Below are 23,682 nucleotides of genomic sequence, written 5' to 3' on the forward strand. Positions count from 1 at the left end.
ACAACAAATAAATCAAATACCTAAACAAGCTTGGTTACATATTTTTGTACCCTTATTTCCTACTGCCTCATTATTATTTCTAATATTTTTATCCTGACATATTTTCACTTTGTTACTGACCCTACAAGCTTTCTAAAACATGAATTGGATGCATAAAATTTAAACTGAACATTCGACATTATTTTTCCAAGTTTAATACTCTATACATAACACAAAACTTTCAAAAATCATTTTAAAGTATTATTTCTTTTTCTTTTTAATTTTTATTATAGTTGGTTTACAATGTTCTGTCAATTTCTGCTGTAAAGTGACCCAGTCTTACGTATGTATACACACTTTTTTTTTTTGCTTTTTAGGGCTGCACCCGCAGCATATGGAGGTTCCCAGGAGAGGGTTCCAATCAGAGCTACAGCTGCCAGCCACAGCCACATCTGCAACCCACACCAGAGCTCACGGCAATGCTGGATCCTTAACCCACTGAGCAAGGTCAGGGATTGAACCTGCAACCTCATGGTTCCAAGTTGGATTCATTTCCTCTGTGCCATGACAGGAACTCCCTTTTCTCTCTCTCTATTTTTTTTTTTTTTTTTTTTTTTTTTTTTTGGCTGCACCTGCAGCATGAGAAAGTTCCCAGCCCAGGGACTGAATCTGAGCCACAGGCGTGACCTACACCACAGCTGTGGCAACACTGGACCCTTTAACCCGCTGCACTGGGCCAAGGATCAAACCCTCACCTCCACAGCTACCCTAGCCATACAGTCGGATTCTTAACCCACTGTGCCACAGTTTACTGCAGGAACTTCTAAGATGCCATTTCAAATCACAATTATAACAAGGGAGCCAACAAAAATACGGATTCACTTCACTTACTAATTCCAAGAACAGTATTTTTTTAAGGAGTGAAAAACAGATGAAACCATTACAATGATTGGTTATGTTCAATAGTTTTATATTGTATATATATAAAATATATTTTGGGGGCTGCACCTGCGGCAGGCCAGGAATCGAATCTGCACCAAAGCACAGACCCAAGCCACAACAGTGGCAACACCAGAGCCTTAACCCTCTGCTCCATAAGGGAACTCCCTCAATAGCTATATTAATTCAGTGAAATCATGGTACAACTAAAGCAGAGCATTAAACCAAAGCATTACTAATAATATATTTAAAGGGTTTTTTTGTTTGTTTGTTTTTATCTATTTTGGCCACCCTGTGGCATATGGAGTTCCCAGGCCACGGATTAGATCTGAGCCACAGTTGTGACCCATGCCACAGCCTTGGCAGTGCTGGATCCCTAACCCACTGTGCCAGGCCAGTGATAAAATTTGCATCTCAGCACTCCAGAGATGCCACCAATCCCAATGTACCACAGCAACAACTCCTATATTTAAAGTTTTAGGAGTTCCTGTCATGGCTCAGTGGAAACCCAACCTGCATCCATGAGGGTGTGGGTTCAACGCCTGGCTTCGATCAGTGGGTAAAGGATCTGGTGTTGCCGTTAGCTGTGGTGTAGGTCACAGACGTGACTTAGATCTGGCGTTGTTGTGGCTGTGGCATAGGCCAGCAGCTACAACTCCAATTCGACCCCCAGCCTGGGAACGTCCATATGCCAAAGGTGTGGCCTTAAAAAGACTAAATACATAAATAAAGCTTTAAAACACTTAAAATATATACATGCTAAAAATATCAAAAAGTTGACTTTTAGAAATCACGATGAAATTCAGATATTAATAGCAAATTCTTATCTAGTATTTACTATGGACTAGGCACATGAGTCAAGTCATTGAATCTTCACCACAAACATATAAAACAAGCACTATTTCTTCATTATTAATGACAAGACACATGGAGAAGCTGCGTGACTTGACCAAGATCACACAACAGGTCAAGTGGCAGACGAGATTCAAACCCAGAAAGGCATGTTATAGTAGCAACTTTATAGCACATATTATGAATCCTGACAGTAAGTTCTCCCTAAGCAATTTGATTAAACAGCATAGAAACATTGCAAAAAATTTTATTAGAATACAAAAAATGCTTACCAGCTTGACAGAAATAAGCTAAGGTGGCTTTTCCTGGTTGCAATGTACTAAAGAATTTCTGAGGACTCAGTTCTGGTAGAGAGTCTACTGCTAACATATAAAAAATGCACATCATGACAAAAGAGATGCCAACTCTAAATACACTGAAACTGGAAGACATCATCAGCTGTAGCTGCATATCAGCGGGAGATTTTGTTTATTTGTTCACTGCTGTGTTCCGTTGCTCAGGACAATACTCGGCAAGAATAGGTGTTAAACAAAGTTCTTCTGCATGAATTTATTAAATGAATGAATGAAGTAAAATCTGCAAAAAGAATAATATAAGCATTACTTACATGTTTGATTTTAGCTGGTACTTTACTATTTCCTTCTAGTAAAAATTGGAGAGGTGATAATATAAAATGACATTGTTTTGATAATATCTTTGGTACTTGCCAAAGATATCAAAAATACCTGGGAAATGCAATACTAAATATATTAACAGGTAATTATGGGTATATGTTAAGCTAATAGTCATTTTTAAGGATTCTAAAATTAATTCTTAAATATTATCAATCCATTTTTTTAATTGGGCATTTTATCTTTTTTCCACTTAGAATAGATTTACAATTAATACTCAAATAGCAATTAAAACCAACTAACATAGGAATGAGATCCAAAATTTATGTCTACCATGATTACTTTCATTTTACTTTAAATCCCCTAGAAGATACCTATTAAAACTAAATATACATTTTAATATACACTTTGCAATTCTTAAGACTTAGATTTATTTAAAGTTTAGAAATTCACCCACCTTTTTCAACTCCTATATTAATTCAATTCTACTTTCTCAACTCAGATTTTAGTTAATCTTCCTCTCATCTTTTTTCATTGCTATACTTACTGCCATGCTGTCCTCTGCATCTGCTGTCAATTCTGTCTTATACTTTTGCTCCTTTCAAGTTTCTTTTGAACAATTTCTTCAAGAAGCTTTTCTACTGATGATACATATTATCTACATTTAAAAGAAGATCGTTTAAGAAAATTAATATATTGGAGTTCCCGTCGTGGCGCAGTGGTTAACGAATCTGACTAGGAACCATGAGGTTGCGGGTTCGGTCCCTGCCCTTGCTCAGTGGGTTAACTGAGCTGTGGTGTAGGTTGCAGACACGGCTCGGATCCCGCGTTGCTGTGGCTCTGGCGTAGGCCGGTGGCTACAGCTCCGATTCAACCCCTAGCCGGGGAACCTCCATATGCCGCGGGAGCGGCCCAAGAAATAGCAACAACAACAACAACAACAACAAAACAACAACAAAAAAGACAAAAGACAAAAAAAAAAGAAAATTAATATAAAAACATTGTACTTCTAGAAGGTAACGACATACCCACAGATATAGGTGAGATTTTGTTTTAATTTCAAAAAGAACACTTATCTCTTATATAAAAGATTTGTCAAAAAAGGAGACAGGAAAAAGTAGCAAGAATTTCTTCATAAAGATAGGAGTAGAATTTTTTGGTAAAGAAATGATTAAAGAAAGAAAAATATAGGGAAAAAATAATACTAAACTAGATATTTACCATTTCAGTGGTAATGAAAGACCATTCACTTTTCAATTTAACATTTCAGTGGTAATGAGAAATAATTTACTCTTCAATTTAAAATAGAATTGGTAAATTGAAAGTCCATACCCTCTGGTCTTTTAAATATTATCAATAAACACATAAAACCTCTCCCTAAGGAATAGTCATTCGTAAAAAGAAGCTGATTACTCATTGATTACTTCCCAACAATTCTTTTCCCTAGAACTAGTTATCAAGCGGTGAACAAATTTGCCATCAATTTTTAATAGAGCCAAGAGTTCAAAAATTCAAGTAGAATGAGAAGTGAGTACTGTGAGAGGTACATAAAAAGTAATTTTAATGATATAACTAAGAGATCCTTGACATTAAAATATTACACATTAAAGCCATTTTATCAGCATATTTTAAAGCCACTTTATGAAAATAGTATAAAATGGGTCATTTGATATTTTCTTTATATTCTGAGGGGGGAATGCATGCATCCTGAGGCCGAAAGAATAACTATATAACATTTGTTACTCTATGAAATAACTTCAACCTACTTAAAAGGGTAAACATAAGTAAAAGCGCAAATGAGAAATTCAAGTATAAAATATTCTTCCTGGCCTTGCAATTACAATTCAATCATTTAAACACTAAATTGGATATTAAAGTTAACATATCTTTCCCCCTAAAATGTATCTGGTAGCACCAAATATTTAACCACACATTAAATGCCTGAATACTTTCCTGCATCAATCTCACTGGGGGGATCAGATTATACATATGAAAGTACTATACATTGTCAGTTAGAGATGCTGGTGATTATTCAGAGATAGGTACTCAATAGTAACCTTTGCAGTTTGCTCCATCTTTTTGATAAGTTTGACTATTTTAAAAAATTATTTAAAGAGGAATTCCTGTCGTGGCTCAGCAGAAATGAATCTGACTAGCATCCGTAAGAACGCAGGTTCGATCCCTGGCCTTGTTCAGTGGGTTAAGGATCCAGCATTGCCGGGAGCTGTGGTATAGGTTGCAGACTCGACTCAGATCTGGCGTTGCTGTGGCTGTGGCGCAGTCCGGTGGCTACAGCTCTGATTCCACCCTTAGCCTGGGAACCTCCATATGCTACCGGGTGTGGCCCTAAAAAGACCAAAAAAAAAAAAAAAAAAATTACTTGAAGAGAATACTGCACAGATTGGCTGGAAATACAGCTAACATGATCATAAGATATACATTGAATAACGATTTAACCAGATCCATAAAAACCAGAGCTGAGTGGATGGGGAGATAGAAAGTAAGAGATAGATATAGTCAGGGTGGGAAGGGGATAAAATAAAAGAGAGCTAAATCTTCATTTTTCACAAAACCAAAAGCTCAGTTTATTGGAAATGGGAAGATCAATGCAAAAAGAAGCTGTGAGCCATTGAAAGTAATTGCCTGTAAGGAATAACAAATTAGGGAACCTACGTGTGGCGCAGGGGTATAAGGATCCATCACTGTTACTGCTGTGGCGTGGGTTCGATCCCTGATCTGAGAACTTCCACATACCACAGGTGTGGCAAAAAAAAAGAGTAAGAAATTGGAGGAGGTTAGATACAAAGATGACTTTTGAAGCCTTCTAGAACTGATTCTTTTAAACAGTATACCTCTTCATTTTGACTTAAAAAGGAAAATGATTACTTGATCAAACCTTCCATAACTACAACTTATACTAATCTAATCGATGCCTGTGGGGTCACAAAAGAGTGTTCATTTTGCATGCCTGGTAAATGAAATGCTTCTGATCAGAGATATGGTCTCCTCATAAAAATGACTTTAAAGAGAAGGTAAGTATGAATGGGAAATACTAGGGGAAAAAGAACGCCTAGTAAGACAGTGAAAACCAAGATACGGGGAGTACTTAGTGACTTTCTTCTCTGGTAATTAGGAAACAGAATAGAAAATATTTAATGCTTCTCCTGCTGTATAGCACTGGGAACTACATCTAGTCACTTGTGATGGAGCATGATGGAGGATAATGTGAGAAAAAGAAAGTATACATGTATGTGTGACTGGGTCACTTTTCTGTACAGTAGAAAATTGATAGAACACTGTAAACCAACTATAATGGAAAAAATAAAAATCATTTTTAAAAAAGAGAAAATAATGCTTCAAAATTTGAAATATCAGAACAACGTGATGAGCTCCTTGGGAGAAACATGGCCTTGTTGCCTTGGTGTGGTCATTCATCAGTATAGGATAAACAGTTTCAGTTCTCCTGTCAGGTGTAACTAGGATCACACTTAGTTTCCTGCACTTCACAGGCTAGTGAAGTTTGAGGCTACCATGTGCCTTACTATGGCCAAAAAAAGTGGTCTGTCTCAGCCAACACTTGAACAGATCCTGAACAGATCCTGTGCCATATGCCTGGCTTTCTTTTCTTCTGTCACCTGGTGAAGACATTCAAGGGGGCAGTTGTTTGTCAACACAGATCCCAGAATGAGCACAGAGAACCTCTGGCTGAAATGCAACGAGCATGGGTCATAGGAAGAAATAAACCTTTTGTCTTAAGCCTCTAAGATTGAGAGCCTTTTATTGCAGCATAATCTAGTTTATCTTTGCTGGTATACAAACTAGAAGTGAAATGCTACCTTAACAAGAACCCCACATATTGGCTCAGGGGCCAAGCAACACAGAAACTGTTCTGGGACTACACAAGGAAACTCTTTCTTCAGGGAACTGTATAGACGCAGGAGCTCAACAAATGATCCATATTAAGGAGTAACAAAACATTTGATGCAACCATCACTACCATAATATCCGGGTAACAAGGACCTAATGGGTTTATGAACATGTACCTAGGTTCACATGGCTAAAGAACTTATTTATGGCCCTAGAACAGGCTAGAAAACAAGAAGAGTACTGTGTGATAGTTGCTGTTCACTGAGTTTAATGAGGCATTAAATGAAAGGTACTTAAAGAACCGCCATCCAAAAGACTAGCTGTTTAAAACTTACAACAGTGTTTAAGTTCCCACACTTGTATGGTCTGAAAGGAAGCTGACAAAACTGCTCAGCCGTGGAAAGAGGCCATCTTCTCCAAAGCCAACTTCAGGTATGGCCAAGGATAATAAAAAAGTAGGGACTTCCTGCAAGGCAAAGCCAAGGACCATACAGAACTATGCTCTAGGGCATGTGCTAGAATATGAACTCTTTGTCACTGGTCTACAATAACGAGATATGCACAGAAATTGAGTACAAATGTTTAAAAGCTTTTATAGTAATTTCACACAGTAGTTTTGTCTGTTGAATCTAATTATTTTTAAATTGGTCTAGTCATTTGACAGGTTTCTTTTTTTTCATTTGCCTTATAATTCATTTTGTGTTTAACAAAAATTCAAAGCAGATTAGAATTAAAATTTAAAAAAAACAAACACTGCTCATTCATAACAGATAGTTTGAAAAGCACTGGTCTAGAGACCCAAGGAAGAGAATCAGAGCCTTAGCACAACAAAGCTGTGAAAGTCCACAGTCTCATATATGTCTCCCATGCTTCTCCTCTCCAAACGGGAACACTTATTATAGTTATCTTTCCCTACACTACTCTATGCATTCGACAAGGTGTGGAGACAGATAATTTATAATGTCCAGACTGATACAGATTACCAGAGATTATGGCTGCTGGGCATTACTCAGAGATCTGAGACTTGGAGCTTGACACGGTGACTGGATGGGATTTGGGGGTTATCTCCACTGGGAAGGGCCAAGGATGAAGTACATGTAGGAAGGAGAATATCCGTTGACAAAAAGGATAAATGGTCCAAATGTTTCCAGTTCTCTACACATGTTAAAATCTTTCCCCACTTCCTTGAGTTAGGTATAGCCGTAACTTGATTTGGCCCATGAAATGTGCAAAGCGACATAGGCAATTTCCAGACCCTTTTAAGAGTCACCATGTCGTGAAGCATGACACACTTGTTGTCTTCTATGATTGAAAACAGTAAAAACTGAGGCCTTCTCTGTTGAACCAAGTCTCAGGAAGTGGGCAACATAGGGATATGCTCCCAGCCTACTCAGTATAAATGTTTCAAACCTCTGAAGCTTTAGGGTTATTATTACAGTATAACCCATCCTAGCCCTGTTTGTTTTAGTAACAGCTAAAAGGAAAGGGACTTGAACATACATATATATCCTAGATTTTAAAGCAGTCTATTTCAAAGAATTCACAAGAAATTGACCCAGTTTCACTTTAGGAATTTTCTAAAAGGAAAGGTGACCCTATAAAATGCAGCTCACTGTCATCACAACAGGTGCCAATATCAAAAGAAAATGGGAGCCCTAGGCAAATGTTTGCCAATACTACACATAGACATCTCCCAACTAAGTGCTGATTCTTACCCTTTGGGCCTGGAAGGAGCCCTCAGTTCTTCAGTATAATGCTCCTGGCAGCTCTAATCAGAGCAAGATGTCACTTTTGTCTCATCCCTAAACTCTACAAACAAGTACGCATGCACAAGTCATTTAAAAGTTAGAAAAAATGTGTTAAACATTTAAAAAAATAAAACATTTAACTAAGGACAGGAGGAGAAGAAGCACTCCAAGAATGAATGAATGAGGCTAAAGTACAAAAAGGGCTAAAAGTTGTAAATAAAAGGCAATGCTAAGGACAAGAAAAGTTAGTTCTGCTCAGCCCCCAAGAGCAACAAGGAGGAAGTACTTAGAAAAAACCACTGATCATCCTGCCAGTGCGAGGATCAAGAATGTGCCTTTCTGTGCATGTGGAGCAGCTGGCAGTCCTCTTCAGGTAGAGCAATTCCATTTTGGGATTAGGTCCCATGTATAACAACAACTGGCAAACAGCTCCTTTTTTTTGGTCTTTTTAGGGCCACACTCATGGCATATGGAAGTTCCCAGGCTAGGGGTCTAATCAGCGCTGCAGCTGTCAGCCTACAACACAGCCTACGCAACGACGGATCCTTAACCCACTAAGGGGGGGCCAGATATGGAACCTATGTCCTCATGGATACTACTTGGGTTCGTTACCACTGTGCCACAATGGGAACTCCCAGTTCTTCTTTTAAATGTTGGAAAGACCATTGTGCTCGAGTAATCTGCCCTACCAGAACAACAATATTCAACCACTGTGCATTTGGACACATTTCAGATTTTAGATTATGTAGGAACAAGCTTTTCTAGAAGACCTTTGGTTAAGTTGTCTTTTAAAGGCCTAAATTTCCCTTATGATTAAACATAAAACAAATGGTTTCCTATCTCAAGAAAGAAAATTAACAACTGTAAACATTAAACAAATTACACCAAGATCTGTAGGCATCATTTTCTGGGAAAAGATACATTTCATATTCTGCAACAAATGGGGCATATAATGTTTACAAAGTTCCTAAAAGAACATTCTGTCAAAAATTAGCTTACTTACAATTTAATGCTGCTTTTGGAGAACAGAACCTGCTCACTGAACCAGCCTCAAATAAAATGTTAATTAGATCTCATCATAGCTTATCATTTAAGCCCCAAAGGAGGCAATAAAAGGAGTTAATATCTCTCCATTTGAGTTCTCTCAGGGTGATTGTGGCAAAATCTTCTATTTGCACCCCCATACAATGCCCCCCACAAAAGGAGAAAAAAAGCAACTATCTGGATTTGCTATGACTCAGGAATAAAAAGTTTCAAAGGTTTTTTAGCAAAGATCTGAAACTAGTACCTAGTATAGGTACCATCCAGATGTCGTTTACTCTCCCTTTGAGTAGAGAATATAGGAAAAAAAGAAAAAACTCTTCATGGTGCAAACCTACTCAGGAACTAATTCACCGATTATGGAAGATTAAAAAAAAATACACCATGCCAGAGAATACGATGCTTTCCTGATTTTGACAAGTGCCTAAAAGAATATAACTCTCAGTTCATGCTCAATATATCCGCTAAAGTACATAACTGCAATCAGTTAACTCACTGGGGCCAATGGTACTCCGGCCCCTTTCAAACTGAACTATGTACTGCTCTAACCACATTCTCTAAGAATCCATGAGGCAAATGTCTTAAATTCCAATAAATCTGAGATCCTTCTTTACAGCCTTGATGTTGGATTAGGCCTGTTAACCTCTTACAGCCAAGCTGTACCCTTAGCCTGCACCACACAACCTGCTCAGCTGAATGTTTATCAGAGGGATTTCAGATAATAGCGCCTAAATGTATATCACAGTTTGTCAGCACACCTACACAGAACCCAGAACAGAGCAGCATCTGGTGCCTGAGTGAACTTCTGTCCCAGAACCTGGAACACGAGAAACTTTTAAGTCCCCCGTGGATCAGGTAGCTAGGAAAGAAGGTACCAACACTCTCCTTAGAATAGTGAGTTAGGAAAGGCTGAGTCTTGGCTGCACCAGCAAATCTAACAGTCTTTCACGGGGATACTTAATTTGGATGTGCCACCCATTCTAAGGGGAACACAAATTATTCTCTCATCGCTTTGCACTACTTTGCTCTTTTCCTTACCAAACACCTTCCCAAAAAAAGTCAATAAATATTAGTTCAATATACGTGGAAGATCTATTTAGATCTATTTATTTTCACTAATTTTCAGCAGCATGTGACATACAGCATTTGTTTTGTATCTCTCTGAGCCCTAAAAATAGCGCAGCCATCCACCCCATACCAGACCAAGGCTTGAAGGAATACATGGGGAATTTAAGAAGCACAGACTATTCTTTTTCCTCTCCAGACATTCATCAAAGGCTTATAATTCTGTTTCTGCCTGGTTGACTGAACTTATGCCTACAGCATCTTTTCAAATTCGAAGTTTCAAAGACCCACCTTCCCCTACTCGGAGATCGCGTCCATATCCATCTCATCCTAGTATCACTCTTTTTTCTGGGACATTTCCCGAGGGATGAAAGGGTCTTTTAGCGCTTCTGTTCAGCCTTCGCCTCATCCCTTGCCCCCTCCCCACGAAGGGCTCACGTTTTAACTGCCGCTCACGCCCCCGGGGGGCGGGGGGGAGAAGAAACAAAAACGTCTCTAAAGAAGGATCTAGGTGAGGCCCCTTTTAAGCCAAACTCCAGAGTTAGCCGGTGCGGCCCCTGCCGGGGAAGAGCCACCAGGGCTGAATCTCTGCAGGCAGAAACCACAGCCCGTCGCCTGTAGGAGCGGCGCTGCCACCTACCTACTCGGAGACCGGAGGACAAGACCTGCGGGCTGGGACCCGGACGGCTGGCCGACAGTTCCCGCCACTTGAAAGAGAAGAAGCAGAAGGCGGGGTCATGCCCCGCTTGCTTCGCTGCACCGAACCGCTCCCCACACCTGCGAGTTTGCAGCGCTCCCGCCCTCCACGCCTGCAGCCACCACAGCTCGGCTGTATCAGCCGGCAGGGAAAAAACAAGCCGCGAAGCTCCTCCCTCTCCTCGTGGGCCTTACGTGAGGCCTCTCCAGCCAAAGGGAAGCGCAGGGGGAGGAGTGAGAGAAGCCCCAGTGACAGGCCACAACCTAGTCCGCCCGCCGGCGCGAGCGGGCAGCGCAGTTGCTGGGCCAATCGACAGTGTGGGTGGGAAGTGAAGAGGAGGGAGAAAGCGGAGAAAGGAAGCGTCCAATCAGATCGTGAGACCCTGGAGCGACGGGTCCTGCCGCCTGTAGTCTTCCGAGTGCGGCGCGCAGGGGGCGTGCCCACCTGGGCCAATCCGCGCGAGCCCACGGTGCGGAGCGAGCGCCTCAAATGCTCGGGTTTCTCAGCTGATTGTCTCCAGCCGAGAGTTGTTTTTTGCAGCTACCGAGCGGAGCCGCTGCAGGAGGAGCAGAGACCCCCGGGGGGGGTGGGGCGGGGAGAGGAGGCGGGGTCCGGGGAGCCGCGGCTGCTCTCCGCGGGGCTCCAGGTCCTGTCACGGCGCTTCCTGGGGTTGGAGGTTGGGGTGGGTGGGGGGTCAGGGAGTCATCCTTCTTCCCCTCGACGGCGGCTCCGAGTCCGGCCCCTTCCTTCCCGCGCTCCCTCGCCCGCCCCACAACCCCCTCATGAGGGTGTCCGTGCCGGGTCCGGCGGCCAGCCGCGAGCCCTCGACGCCCGGCGGGAGCGGCGGAGGCGGAGGCGCCGTCGCTGCTGCCTCAGGCGCCGCGGTGCCGGGCTCGGTACAGTTGGCGCTGAGCATCCTGCACGCCCTGCTCTACGCCGCTCTCTTCGCCTTTGCCTACCTGCAGCTGTGGCGGCTGCTCCTGTATCGCGAGCGGCGCCTGAGTTACCAGAGCCTCTGCCTCTTTCTCTGTCTCCTGTGGGCAGCGCTCAGGACCACCCTTTTCTCCGCCGCCTTCTCGCTCAGCGGCTCCCTGCCCCTGCTCCGGCCGCCCGCTCACCTGCACTTCTTCCCCCACTGGCTGCTCTACTGCTTCCCCTCCTGTCTCCAGTTCTCCACGCTCTGTCTCCTCAACCTCTACCTGGCGGAGGTAAGGCGGGAGGACCGGCACGCTGGGCCGGGCGGGAGAACGGGGCCGCAGCTTTCAACTTGGGCTAGGGACCGGTGGGGGCTGGGGTAGGGAGGTGCGGACCGAGAGTCGCCCGGGGAGACTGAGGTACGCCCGGATTGTGTGCCAGGCTTCTCGCCCTAAACTTGAGCCGCCGATCGGCTCGGCGACTGAAGGGCTTGGAGGGGGATGAGTGAGAGTGTGTTCCGACAACTTAAGAGAGCAGGACCAGCCTTTGTTCGGCGTCCTGGCCCTGTAAGGGAAGGTATCGGTGGTACCAACAAAGTGGCATCGCAAGAAGTAGCAGCCCCGGTAGCTCTGCCGAAGCTGGACTGTGTTGAGAGAGGTTGGATGCTGAGGTAGCAGCAGCTCTGCTGAAGCTGGACTGCTGCCAGCCATTACGTCACCAGGCAGAGCTGTTCCTCTGCTATTGTTGCTGCGTTTCTTTTATTAGAAGCTTATATTCCCTCCTGCCTCTCCTTTCCCGTGGCTCGATAAGCCTCACACAGATTCCTTTCGTTGGTTCCCCGGCGGGGTTAATTATCAATAACCAAAGCGGAGGGTCAGTATAAAGACCTCCGTAAAAAAATCCCAGTGTTTGCCCCAGTCGCTTCATGCTTTGGGTATTTATCTTATCTTTTTGCAGCCTGGGTTTTGTTTGTTTGTTTGTTTAAGCTAATTAAGAGATAAAATATTAGCTTAGCCTGCGCCTGTTACAGAAACAAACCACCAAACTGTTTTTGCAATAAGTTGCTTAATAGCTGGAACCTAATCACACCCCCTTTCTCTTTCTTGAGGAATTGCTGGTTGGATTGCATTGTTCTGCAGCACTTAGGTATTTGACCCATTTCAAACAGGTTTGAGAGTGTAAGGTTGTCAATCATGTGTGCCAGCTAGTGGTATTTAAGCTAAGGAATTTTGAGAATTGCAAAAAAAAAAAAAAAAAAAAATCCCCCCTCCCCTCCCCTCTGGAAAAAAAAAAAAAAAAGCTTGAGGCGGGGAGGAAACAAGATGACATCATATGCTTAATACTGACTAATATAGAACAATATTGGTCTCTGCAGCTAATCCTCTCAAAGGCTTTTGGAGGTGATGAGAATTAACATAGTTATGAACAAAAGTTAAAAAAAATTGAGGCAGATTAAGTGTTTATATTTCCTGCGTAAACCAACTCTTTTCACTCCTAATAGCTAGGAAGTAGAATGCATAATTTTAAAAGAACAGTCATAACTTCAGCTTTTAACTCTGCTAAAAACAACAATTCAGAGTATGTAACAAATTCAACTTGAATGCCCCATCATTTGGAAGTCCAAGCAATACAATGACAAAAACCAAAACAATAAGCAGAAATAAAAAGCGTAGGTAATCATAAATCAAATAAACATGCTGTTGTCATGTCACTTATTTGAAGGTGTCCTGATCTTCTAGTTGTTAAGCTGTTATAACACCTCTATCCTTTATAGCTAAACTGATACATTGCATTCTTCCTAACACAATTTCTGATAGACTACCAGTGACATCTCATCAGTAAAGCTTTCCTCTAGCTTCAGATATTATTTACCTCAGAGTGACTAGCAATCCTTACATCATGAGTATCAATCAGATAATTTGTTTCTCCCCTATACCTTTTGATTTATAAAATCTTATTAGTAATTAATTGTAAAATAGTTGGTGGATATTTCATAAAGTAGCTAAACACTCTTTTTACTTTTTTTTGGAAATAGAACATATCCCACCAGAAAATATATAAAGCTTAAGTATACAGCTAGGTGAAATTTTACATATGCATACGCTCCCAGACTAAGGTGTGCAACATTTTTAGTGCACCAGAAGGCCACCTTGTGCCCTCTCCCAGTCATACCTCTCACCCTGAGGTAAACACAAAGTGACTAAACATTATCACAATAGGAAAAAAAAAATCTATATTTTAAGTTCAAAATTCTAAAATATACCTGTACAGCATAAACTACACAATATCCGGATTGAGTTTTCAGACTTTTCGATCACTTGTTATTCTAAGCTAGCGAGGAAGAATTTAAATGTCTAAAAGTCTTCCTGTTACATGGATCTCTTGTATGTGTAATGTACTTTTTAGAAAGCAATACATTCTATTAACCTTGGAAATCTCATTTAGAAAGAAGCTTGTCTAAAGCTTTTTATCTTTTGCAGTGTCTCCTAGAAAGAGTGTAGGTTGTCTATACTTGTCTTTTTATAATAAAATTAACAGTTTTAAGATGCATAGCTATGCTTATAAATATAAACTTTCAACCCATTTAAAGATACATTTTTAACCAGAAATCATTTCTCTATTCACTAAAAAAATTAAATTTAAAAACACAAGGAAGTCTCTATTTAAAAGAGTATAACTCCTTAAGTGAGGAGTTCCCTTGTGGCACAACAGGTTAAGGATCTGACATTGCCACTGCAGTCCTTGGGCCACTGAGGTGACACAGGTTCGATCCCTGATTCCTGGCTCAGGAACTTCCACATGCCACAGCAGACATGGCCAAAAAAAAAAAAAAAAAAAAAATCAAATTTTTTTTCTTTTTTTTTCCGCACCTGTGTCATATGGAAGTTCCTGGGGCCAGGGATCAAATCTGAACTGTAGCTGCAACCTACCCTACAGCAGTGGCAATACTAGAGCCTTAAACCTGCTGCTGCAGAGTGGGAACTCCAAAATCAAATTTTATATCAATTCCAAGTAACTGGAAGTACACTTTCTGTTTGTCATTCTGAATGAATGAAGCTTTATCAAAGAGTTCTTTGTATTATAGCAAAGTGTTAGAGAAAGTCTATATGGTGAAAAATACAAAACTTAACATTTGATTTTTTTTAAACCGAAGGCTCTTAATATCTGTTTTGAATAGTTGTGCTTCTTGATTACCAAATCGCTCTTTTTACTATCTGTCATATTAAATATCAATTTCATTTTATTTTTGACCTCTTCAAAGTATTTGTTTTATTCATTTCTCACTAATTAAAAACATTCTAACTTTCAGGACTTAGTTACAAAGAACTAGAGAGCAGTATAAAAATAAAGCTAGTAAAACAACCATTACTATTTTGAACACATTTTAGTAGTTCTTCTAAAATAAGTTTTCAAAAAGTTGTGACTGCCCAAACCATTCTTTCTTTTATTGACTGCACTTGAAATGGAATTGAGATAAGTGGAAGTAGCCCATTCTGAAATAATTAGACTTACCATACTTACCTCCTGAAAGCACACAGTTGAAAAAAAAAAAAAAACTGTACACTAACCTAAAAATACCTGTTGTGCTTTTTCCAGCATGATGAACAGAACACGTACTTTACCAGTGAAAGGTTCACACTCCTATACTTTTACCAGAGAAGATTTCAGTCTTTAAAACAGACTATCTGATAAAATATGCTATCTACCATTGGAACATGTAAAAGGACTTAGAGTGAGAGTTGATAGTATACTATCTTTGGACTACTGTGGTGCATGCCAAAATCGATGAGTTCATCTCCAAGACCTGTATTGACATTTTTTTGCTTGTAATGTTGTAACATGAGTGCCAGTTGCTTAATCGGGGTAAAATGCAATGACTAAATCATAATGCCAGAACAGCTAGAAAAGTTAAATTCAGAATCTTAACACGTACATTCGTGGATAACTATCCTTGTCCCTGACATTAGATACAGTTTTCCAAATATTGATGGAATGTCAAGTAACTTAAACTTATAGGTATTTTGGTTTTGTTATACTGTTCTGTGATTTCTTACAAAAGTATTTTTACTGGGAGTTCCCGTCATGGCACAGTGGAAATGAATCTGACTAGGAACCATGAGGTTGTAGGTTCGATCCCTGGCCTCGCTCAGTGGGTTAAGGATCCCTCGCTGCTGTGAGCTGTGGTATAGGTCACAGACACAGCTCAGATCCTACATTGCTGTGGCTCAGGCATTGGCTGGCGGCTACAGTTCCAATTGGACTCCTAGCCTGTGAAACTCCATATGCCGTGGGTACAGCCCTAAAAAATATCCACACACAAAAAAATTAAAGAGTATTTTTACCAATAGAAACACCTTAAGGATAAGAAATTATTTTACCATATTTTAATCTTATAAAACAATGGTAAGAGTTCCTGTTGTGGCTCAGTGATAACGAACCCAGCTAGTATCCATGAGGATGCAAGGTTGATCCCTGGCTGCCCTCAGTGGGTTAAGAATCCTGCGTTGCTGTGAGCTATGATGTAGGTCACAGACACTGGCACAGATTCCATCTTGCTGTGGCAGTGGTGTAGGCCAGCAGCTGCAGCTCCAATTCAGCCCCTAGCCTGGAAACTTCCATGTGCCATGGATGGGGCCCTACAAAAAAAAAAAAAAAAGAAAAAAAAAAGAAAAGAACAATGGTTATATACTGTTGAATGACAACCTTGAAACGGCCAAAATCTTGAAAATATTTAGCCATCTAAAATTTGAGGGTTGGACTTCCTGTCTGGTGTGGCAAAAACGAATCTGAATAGGAACCTTGAGGTTGCAGGTTTGATACCTGGCCTTGCTCAGTGGGTTAAGGATCCGGCATTGCCATGAGCTGTGGTGTAGGTCGCAGACACGGCTTGGATCTGGCATTGCAATGGCTGTGGTGTAGGCTGGCAGCTGTAGCTCCGATTAGACCCCTAGCCTGGGAACCTCCATACGCCACAGGTACAGCATTAAAAAGCAAAAAAAAATAAAATAAAATTTGAGGATTAACTTAATTCTGATGAACACATGAGGTAAATTATTTGTGTACTTTCTGGGATCTTATATTTTCTGCCTAAAAGATTGCCTGTGATATGAATGCTAAGATTCTCTTATATTTTCTTGATGTAATTAGTTAATTCTGATTACTACAGGTAAAACCCTTACTAATGAAGCCACTTTAACATATTAGAGTTTTGCTTAGCAAAACTATTTTTGTATCATGGCAAATGGCCCATGGTAATTAGGGCTTTGCTAATTTGGTTTCAACTAATTCTATTAAACAGAAAAGTCTGCAAAACAAATAAGTCTCACATCATGAGTCCGTTACTATTAACTGGAAATCGTGATTTTGTCAATGTTGGACTTTTATCCATAAATGTGATTAGAAACATTTTTTGTCCGAATCTACTAAATTGTTTTATCCATTAACATGATTCTGTTTTTCCTGAGATCATCTGTGAGGCAGGAGTTCGAGATTATTATTCTATTTCAAAAGACATGATTATAACACCTTACATTCTATGTAATTTAATATTTTTGAAACACTTCATAACTCTTCACGAACCCAATCTACCTATGAAGTAGGTAGATATGTACAGAATGTGATTTGTCCAAGGTTTTATGGCTAACATGTATCAGAAATCAGACTAACGTATAGCCCACAGGCTAAACAGCCTTGTCAGCTATGAACTTTTCTGAGCACCAGTAATATCTTTTATATTTAGTGCTTCACTGTTTAACTTGCTTTCCCATTTTCCGCCATTTTGAACCTTTTCCACTCTCCAGCATGCTGTCTTTTCCTCCTTCATACTCAGCATATTACCCTCCCCTCCTAGTTTATAAAAGTAGAAACCAGGACTATCTGGCCAACAAAGATTCAGAGGTATGCCTTAAAGTGCAGTAGAGAGCATGTAATCCCTTTCAATGAATGATTGAGCTGGTAAGCAAAGAAATTTTTCAGAAGCAAGAAACCACAAAAAAGGAAGTGAATACAAAATGATAAAGTACTATACAGTTCTTTGTCTTGGGGTTGCAGATAGTTGTTAGCTGCTTCCTGCTAGCCTAAACCCTAGATTTTAATGTGTTGGGCTCCTGAAGAGATAACATTGGAGGCAATACCTTGTGGTGAAGTCTAATCAGAGAAGTCATCCCCTCCAGCTTAATGCCAGAATTCTCAAAATGTACATCTTCATTGGGTGGGTTAGGAGAAAAATAAGCAGATCTTCAGAAGTTGATGATGTGATTTGTGCCTTTCTGCCTTGGATCTGGGTAAATGTCTTTATTGAGGATTCATAACAAGCTTATTCTCATACAAATTAGGACCCTGAAACCACATTTCTGTGATTTTGGAGGGAGAAAAACCCCTACCTGAAAAATGTAATTTAATTTTATCCTGGCTTAATAGTAACCTCAAAGGAGCAAATGTAAATAATCTGTTGAGGAGTTTACTTTAAATCCAGAACCTTGACGAATAAAATTTGAAGGAACATGAGCTCAAAATGAAGCTATCCTTCTAAGGACTCTTCCCTGCAAAGGTCAAAGACAGCATAATTTTAAAATAGTGTAAAATACTCATTCATCTGATTTAAGAAGGTAAATAATACAATATATGATAAATAATCAAAATTGACTAGGCACATTTGAAAAGCATTTTTTAAATGAAAAATACAATGGAAATTAGAAACTGAAATGAGTTCCCGTCGTGGCGCAGTGGTTAACGAATCCGACTAGGAACCACGAGGTTGCGGGTTCGATCCCTGGCCTTGCTCAGTGGGTTAATGATCCGGCATTGCCATGAGCTGTGGTATAGGTCGCAGACGTGGCTCGGATCCTGCGTTGCTGTGGCTCTGGCATAGGCTGGCAGCTGTAGCTCCAATTAGACTCCTAGCCTGGGAACCTCCATATGCTGCTGAAGCGGCCCAAGAAATGGCAAAAAGACAAAAAAAAAAAAAAAAAGAAAAAGAAAAAAAAAAAGAAACTGAAATGAACTCAACATTAAATGGTTAAAAAGGAATCAGTAAGCTAGAAGTTCTGAGGGGAAAAATCACCCAGAATATACCCCAGAGAAATAAAAGATAGAAAATATGATCAAAAGATTGAGAGACAATGAAGATAAAATGAGCAGGTCCAATGTATATCTAATTGGAATTTCAGAGAAATTATGCAGAAGACCTAAAGTTATCCCAAATTTATGAAATATACCAAGTTTCAGATTCAAAGCACCCAAAAAATCCAAAGCAGGTTAAAGGAAAATGAACACAAACTAGAACCTCAAAGTACCAAAGACGAAATATCTTTTAAACAACTAGACAGAGATGATATTACCAACAAATAAATGAAAATCAGTTTCTGTTGGCATTTCATTAACAATTAAGGAATCCAGAAGATAGTGAAACATCTTGAAAATGTTGAGACAAAATAACCAGGAACCTAAAATTCTACCCACAATAAAACTTTCAACAATAAGTGTGAAATTAAAGCTGTGTTGGGGGTGACATCAGCAAGATGGTGGTGTAGAAAGCCATGTACCCTCCATCCACCTGCAGACATACCAATTCAGCAACAAATCACAAATTCCCTTTGTGAGAAATCCAGAAACTAATGGAAAGACTCCTGCACCCCAGGTGAACACAAAACAAGAATCATCAAAACCAGTAGGGAGATTAGAGACAGACTTTCATCAGAAGCCCTGACCCGAGCACAGTGCCATACAATTGGGAAGAAACCTAACTCTCAGCTTCTCCCAGAGGAGAGAAGGGGCTAGCTCACACATCCAGCACCCCAACTTTTCCTAGGGGCCCCCTTAGAGATCAGGATTTTGTCCAGTCTTAGATCTCTGATGGGTCTAGTACAGTTTAGCCACGTAGAGGAGAATGGAGACAGCAAATGAACAGGTAGACAACATAGCACCCTTCCTTTCTCAGCACAAAGCAAGCAACCCATTAAGTATAGATTCCTGGTACATCCTAGGGAGGGGAAGAATTGGTAGAGATCTCCAGAGTCTCTGGACAAGTTGATTGGTGACAGTCTTCTACTGTAGAAGTCCAGTCCATGAAGATTAGGAGAAGTGCCTGTTTTATCTAAAGCATAGGCACTAATGCAGAGTTGAGGAAAATGAAAAATCAGGCAAAGATGTTTCAAACAAAGCAAGATAAATCTCCAGAAATCCTAATGAAACAAAGCTATAAAATTTACCTGACAGAGAATTTAAAATAGTTATCACAAAGAGCCTAACCACAGGCAAGAGAACAAAGCATAAGAATTTCAACAGAGATAGAAAATGTTAAAAAGTACAAGACAAAAATCATGGAACTGAAGAACATGAAAACTGAAGTGAAAAATTCAGTTGAGCAGTTCATCAACAGACCAGATCAAACAATAGAAAGGACCAATCAACTCAAAAGACAAGTCATTGGAAATAATCCAGTCAGAAAAGAAAAAAGAATGAACAAAGCTAAAGGGACTTATGGTATACTATCAAACAGAAAATATTGACTGAGTCCCAAACAGAGAAGAAAGTACCAGAAAGCTTATTCAATAATGATGATGATGATGATAATGACTGAAAACTTCCCAAATCTGTTGTAGGAAATGTGTATCCAGATTCAAAAAGTCAAAAGGATACAAAGAAATCCACACCAAGACGCATTATAACCAAATTATCAAAAGTCAAAGACAAGAAGAATTTTGAAAGCAAAGAGACTTGTCACATACAAAGGAACCCCTAAAAGACTATAAGAAATTTTTCATCAGAAAAGAGTAGGATAATTTATTTAAGGTGCTAAAAGAAAAAAACTGCCAAGCAAAAATAATATACTCTCCAAAACTGTCCTTCAAAAAGGAAAAGGTTATGCCTTTCCCAGATATACAAAAGCTGAAAAAGTTCATCACTAGACCTGCCTTACAAGAAATGCTAAAGAGAGTCCTTTGGGTTGAAACATAAGGTTATTAAAAGGTAACATAATTACATAAGTATTAAACTTATTGATAAATATATAGACAAATACAGACTTTTTAGTGGTGGGTGAATCAGTTTTTAGTATAAAAGTTAAAACAAAAATATAAAAATAACTATAAAGATATAAAAGATACACAAGACAAATAGATGTAAATGGTGACAATGATAAAGTGTTGGGCAGTGGGCAAAAGAAGTTTAAGTGCATAGTTTTTGTATGCAATTGAATTTAAGTTATCAACAGACTGTTATGTAATATAATTTTTGTAAGCCTCAAGGTAACCACACTCACACACATACTTTCACACACAGAGAGACACAAAAAAATCATAGAAGTTAACACAGAATTAAGAGAGGAAAGAATCAAAGCATATCAATACCCCAAAAAATTAACAAAACAGGAAGACAGCAAGAGACCAAAGAACTATGACTAACAGAAAAACAAAGTAAATGGCAATAAAAATTTTTTCTCAATAAGTACTTTAAATGTAAATGGGTTAAACTCCCCATTCAAATGACATAGAGTTGCTAAATGGATTAAAAAATAAAAGATCCAACTATATGGTGTCTACAAGAAACTCACTTTAGATTTAAGGCTAAACATAGACTCAAAAGAATGGAAAAAGATATTATACAAATAGTAATCAAAAGAATGCAGGAGTTAGTTTAACTAGAAAAATAGACTTTAAGTCAAAAACTGTCATGAGAGGCAAAGAAGGACATTCTATAATGATAAAAGGAAGGATCAGTCTACCAGGAAGATATAATAACTTTAAAAATATACATCCAATATCAATGCCTAAACATAAAGCAAATATCGCAAGAACCGAAGGGAGAAATAAGACATCAATAACATAATATTAAAAGACTTCAATACCCCACTTTTAATAATGGATAGAACGTTCAGAAGAACGATAAGGAAATAGCAATTGAGCGACACCATGGACCAAATGGCACTAACAGACATACACAGAACGTTCCATTCAACAGCAGCAAAATACACATTCTTCTCAAACATATATGGATTTTCTCCAGAGTAGATGACATGTTAGATCACAAAATAAGTCTTAGCAAATATAAGAAGATCGAAATCGTAAAAAGTGTGTCTTTTCTGACCACAGTGGAATGGCACTGGAAATCAGTAATAGAAGTAAAACTAGAAAATTTACAACTATGTGGAAATTAACACACTCTTAAAAAACCATTCAGTCAAATAAGAAATAAAAAAGGAAATTAGTACATTGTGACAAAAGAAAATATACCAAAAATTATGGGTTGCAACACAAGGAGTGCTAAGAGAAATCCATAAGTATAAGCACCTATATTTGAAGAGAAGAAAGATCTCAGATGTATAGCCTAACTTTACACTTCAAGGAGCTAGAAAAAGAAGAGACTAAGCCCAAAGTTAGCAGAAGGAAGGAGGTAACAAAGACCAGAGAGAAATCAAATAGAGGATTCAAAAATAAGGGGGTGGAAGCAATGAAACTAAGTTTTTTGGAAAACTAAATAAAATTGACAAACTCTTAACTAAGAAAAAAAGACAAGAGCAGAAATGAAAGAAGAGACATTACTACTGGTGCCATAGAAATAAAAAGGATCATAGAATGTGGTATATATACACAATGGAATACTACTCAGCTGTAGAAAAAAAATAGTGATAGAACATGATGGAGGTTAATGTGAGAAAAAATATATATGTATGTGTCACTGGGTCACTTTGATGTACTGTAGAAAATTAGCAGGACACTGTAAACCAACTATAATGGGAGGGAGAAATAAAAGTCATTTTAAAAAAAGAATGGAATAATGCCTTCTATAGCAACATAAGTGGACCTATAGATCATCATACTAAATGAAGTAAGTCAGAAAGAGAAAGACAAATAACATATGATATCACTTTATGTGAAATCTAAAATATGACACAAATGAACTTATTTATGGAACAAACACAGATTCACAGACATAGAAAACAAACTATGGTTACCAAAGGGGAAAGGGAGTGGAGGAGGGATAAATTAGGAGTTTGGGATTAGCAGATACAAACTACTGCATATAAAATAGATTAACAAAAAGGATATGAGAAAAAGAATGTATATGAGAAAAAGAATATATATGTATGTGTGACTGAGTCATCTTACTGTATAGTAGAAAATTGATAGAACACTGTAAACCAGCTATGATGGAAAAAATAAAAATCATTTTTTAAAAAGGTCCAACTGTAAAGCCCAGGGGACTATATTGAATAACCTGTAATAAACCATAATGGGAAAGAATATATATCTCTCTGTCTATCTATCTATTAAACTGTCTATCTAAAACTGAACCACTTTGCTGTATACCAGAAACTAACACAACATTTAAAATCAACTATACCTCAATTTTTTTGAAAAAGGATCATAAGACACTACTATAAACACCAACAAGCTGGATAACCTAGAAGAAATGGTTAAACTCCCAGAAACATACAACCTCCTAAGACTGGATCACGAAGAAGCAGAAAGTCTGAACAGACCTATAACTACTATGGAGATTGAATCAATAATCAAAAACCTAACAAAGAAAAGCCCAGACCCAAATATCTTCCCTGGAAAATTCTACCAAATATTTAGAGAATTAATGCCAGTTATTCCCAAACACTTCCAAAAAATTGAAGAGAAAGGATACTTCCTAACTGATTGCATGAAGCCAGCATCACCCTGATACCAAAGCCAAAGACACCGCCTAAAAACTGCAGGCCAGTAGTCCTGATGAAAATAGAGGCAAAAGTCTTCAACAAAATGCTGGTAAACCAAATCCAACAGCATAGTAAAAGGATCATACACCATGACTAAGTGAGAATTATCCCTGGGATGTAAAGATAGTTCAATATAGGAAATTCAATTAATGTGATAAACTACTGCTGTGGTGTGGGTTCAATCCCTGGCCCAGGAACTTCCACGTGCTGTGGGTGCAGCCAAAAAAGAAAAAAAAACAAAGTTGGATGTTTTAAAAATGAGAA

The 23,682-nt window shown here is 39.2% G+C and overlaps 2 protein-coding genes across 13 annotated transcripts in view; one reads left to right on the top strand and one right to left on the bottom strand.

The window, feature by feature from the left end:
• TXNDC16 (thioredoxin domain containing 16) overlaps positions 1-10,929 on the bottom strand; it is a 99,798-nt gene extending 88,869 nt beyond the window's left edge. For 3 of the 9 annotated variants that reach the window (XM_084981228.1, XM_084981217.1, XM_021102004.2), the window contains exons 1-3: positions 10,743-10,929; positions 2,929-3,039; positions 2,043-2,346 (exon numbers count right to left, since the gene is read on the bottom strand). Coding sequence is in view for 6 of the 9 variants with exons in the window: in XM_084981217.1 (XP_084837343.1) it covers positions 2,043-2,220 (178 nt within the window). In the remaining 3 variants the exon portion in view is untranslated. Of the gene's footprint in view, positions 1-2,042; positions 2,347-2,928; positions 3,040-10,393 lie in introns of all 9 variants that reach the window. The other 6 variants (XM_084981229.1, XM_084981222.1, XM_084981207.1 and 3 more) reach the window with 2 other exon arrangements.
• Positions 10,930-11,265: 336 nt separating this feature from the next.
• The window catches only part of GPR137C (G protein-coupled receptor 137C), a 58,291-nt gene continuing 45,874 nt past the window's right edge, over positions 11,266-23,682 (top strand). For 2 of the 4 annotated variants that reach the window (XR_014818970.1, XM_005659957.4), the window contains exon 1: positions 11,266-12,007. Coding sequence is in view for 2 of the 4 variants with exons in the window: in XM_005659957.4 (XP_005660014.2) it covers positions 11,582-12,007 (426 nt within the window). In the remaining 2 variants the exon portion in view is untranslated. The remainder of the gene's footprint in view (positions 12,008-23,682) is intronic. The other 2 variants (XR_014818975.1, XM_084981241.1) reach the window with 2 other exon arrangements.

Source organism: Sus scrofa, chromosome 1 (genome assembly GCF_054392235.1).
Source record: "Sus scrofa isolate SSC_HxYL_T2T_F1_AM1 chromosome 1, Sscrofa_HxYL_maternal_Yorkshire_Landrace_v2.0, whole genome shotgun sequence".
NCBI classification, from domain to species: Eukaryota; Metazoa; Chordata; class Mammalia; order Artiodactyla; family Suidae; genus Sus; species Sus scrofa.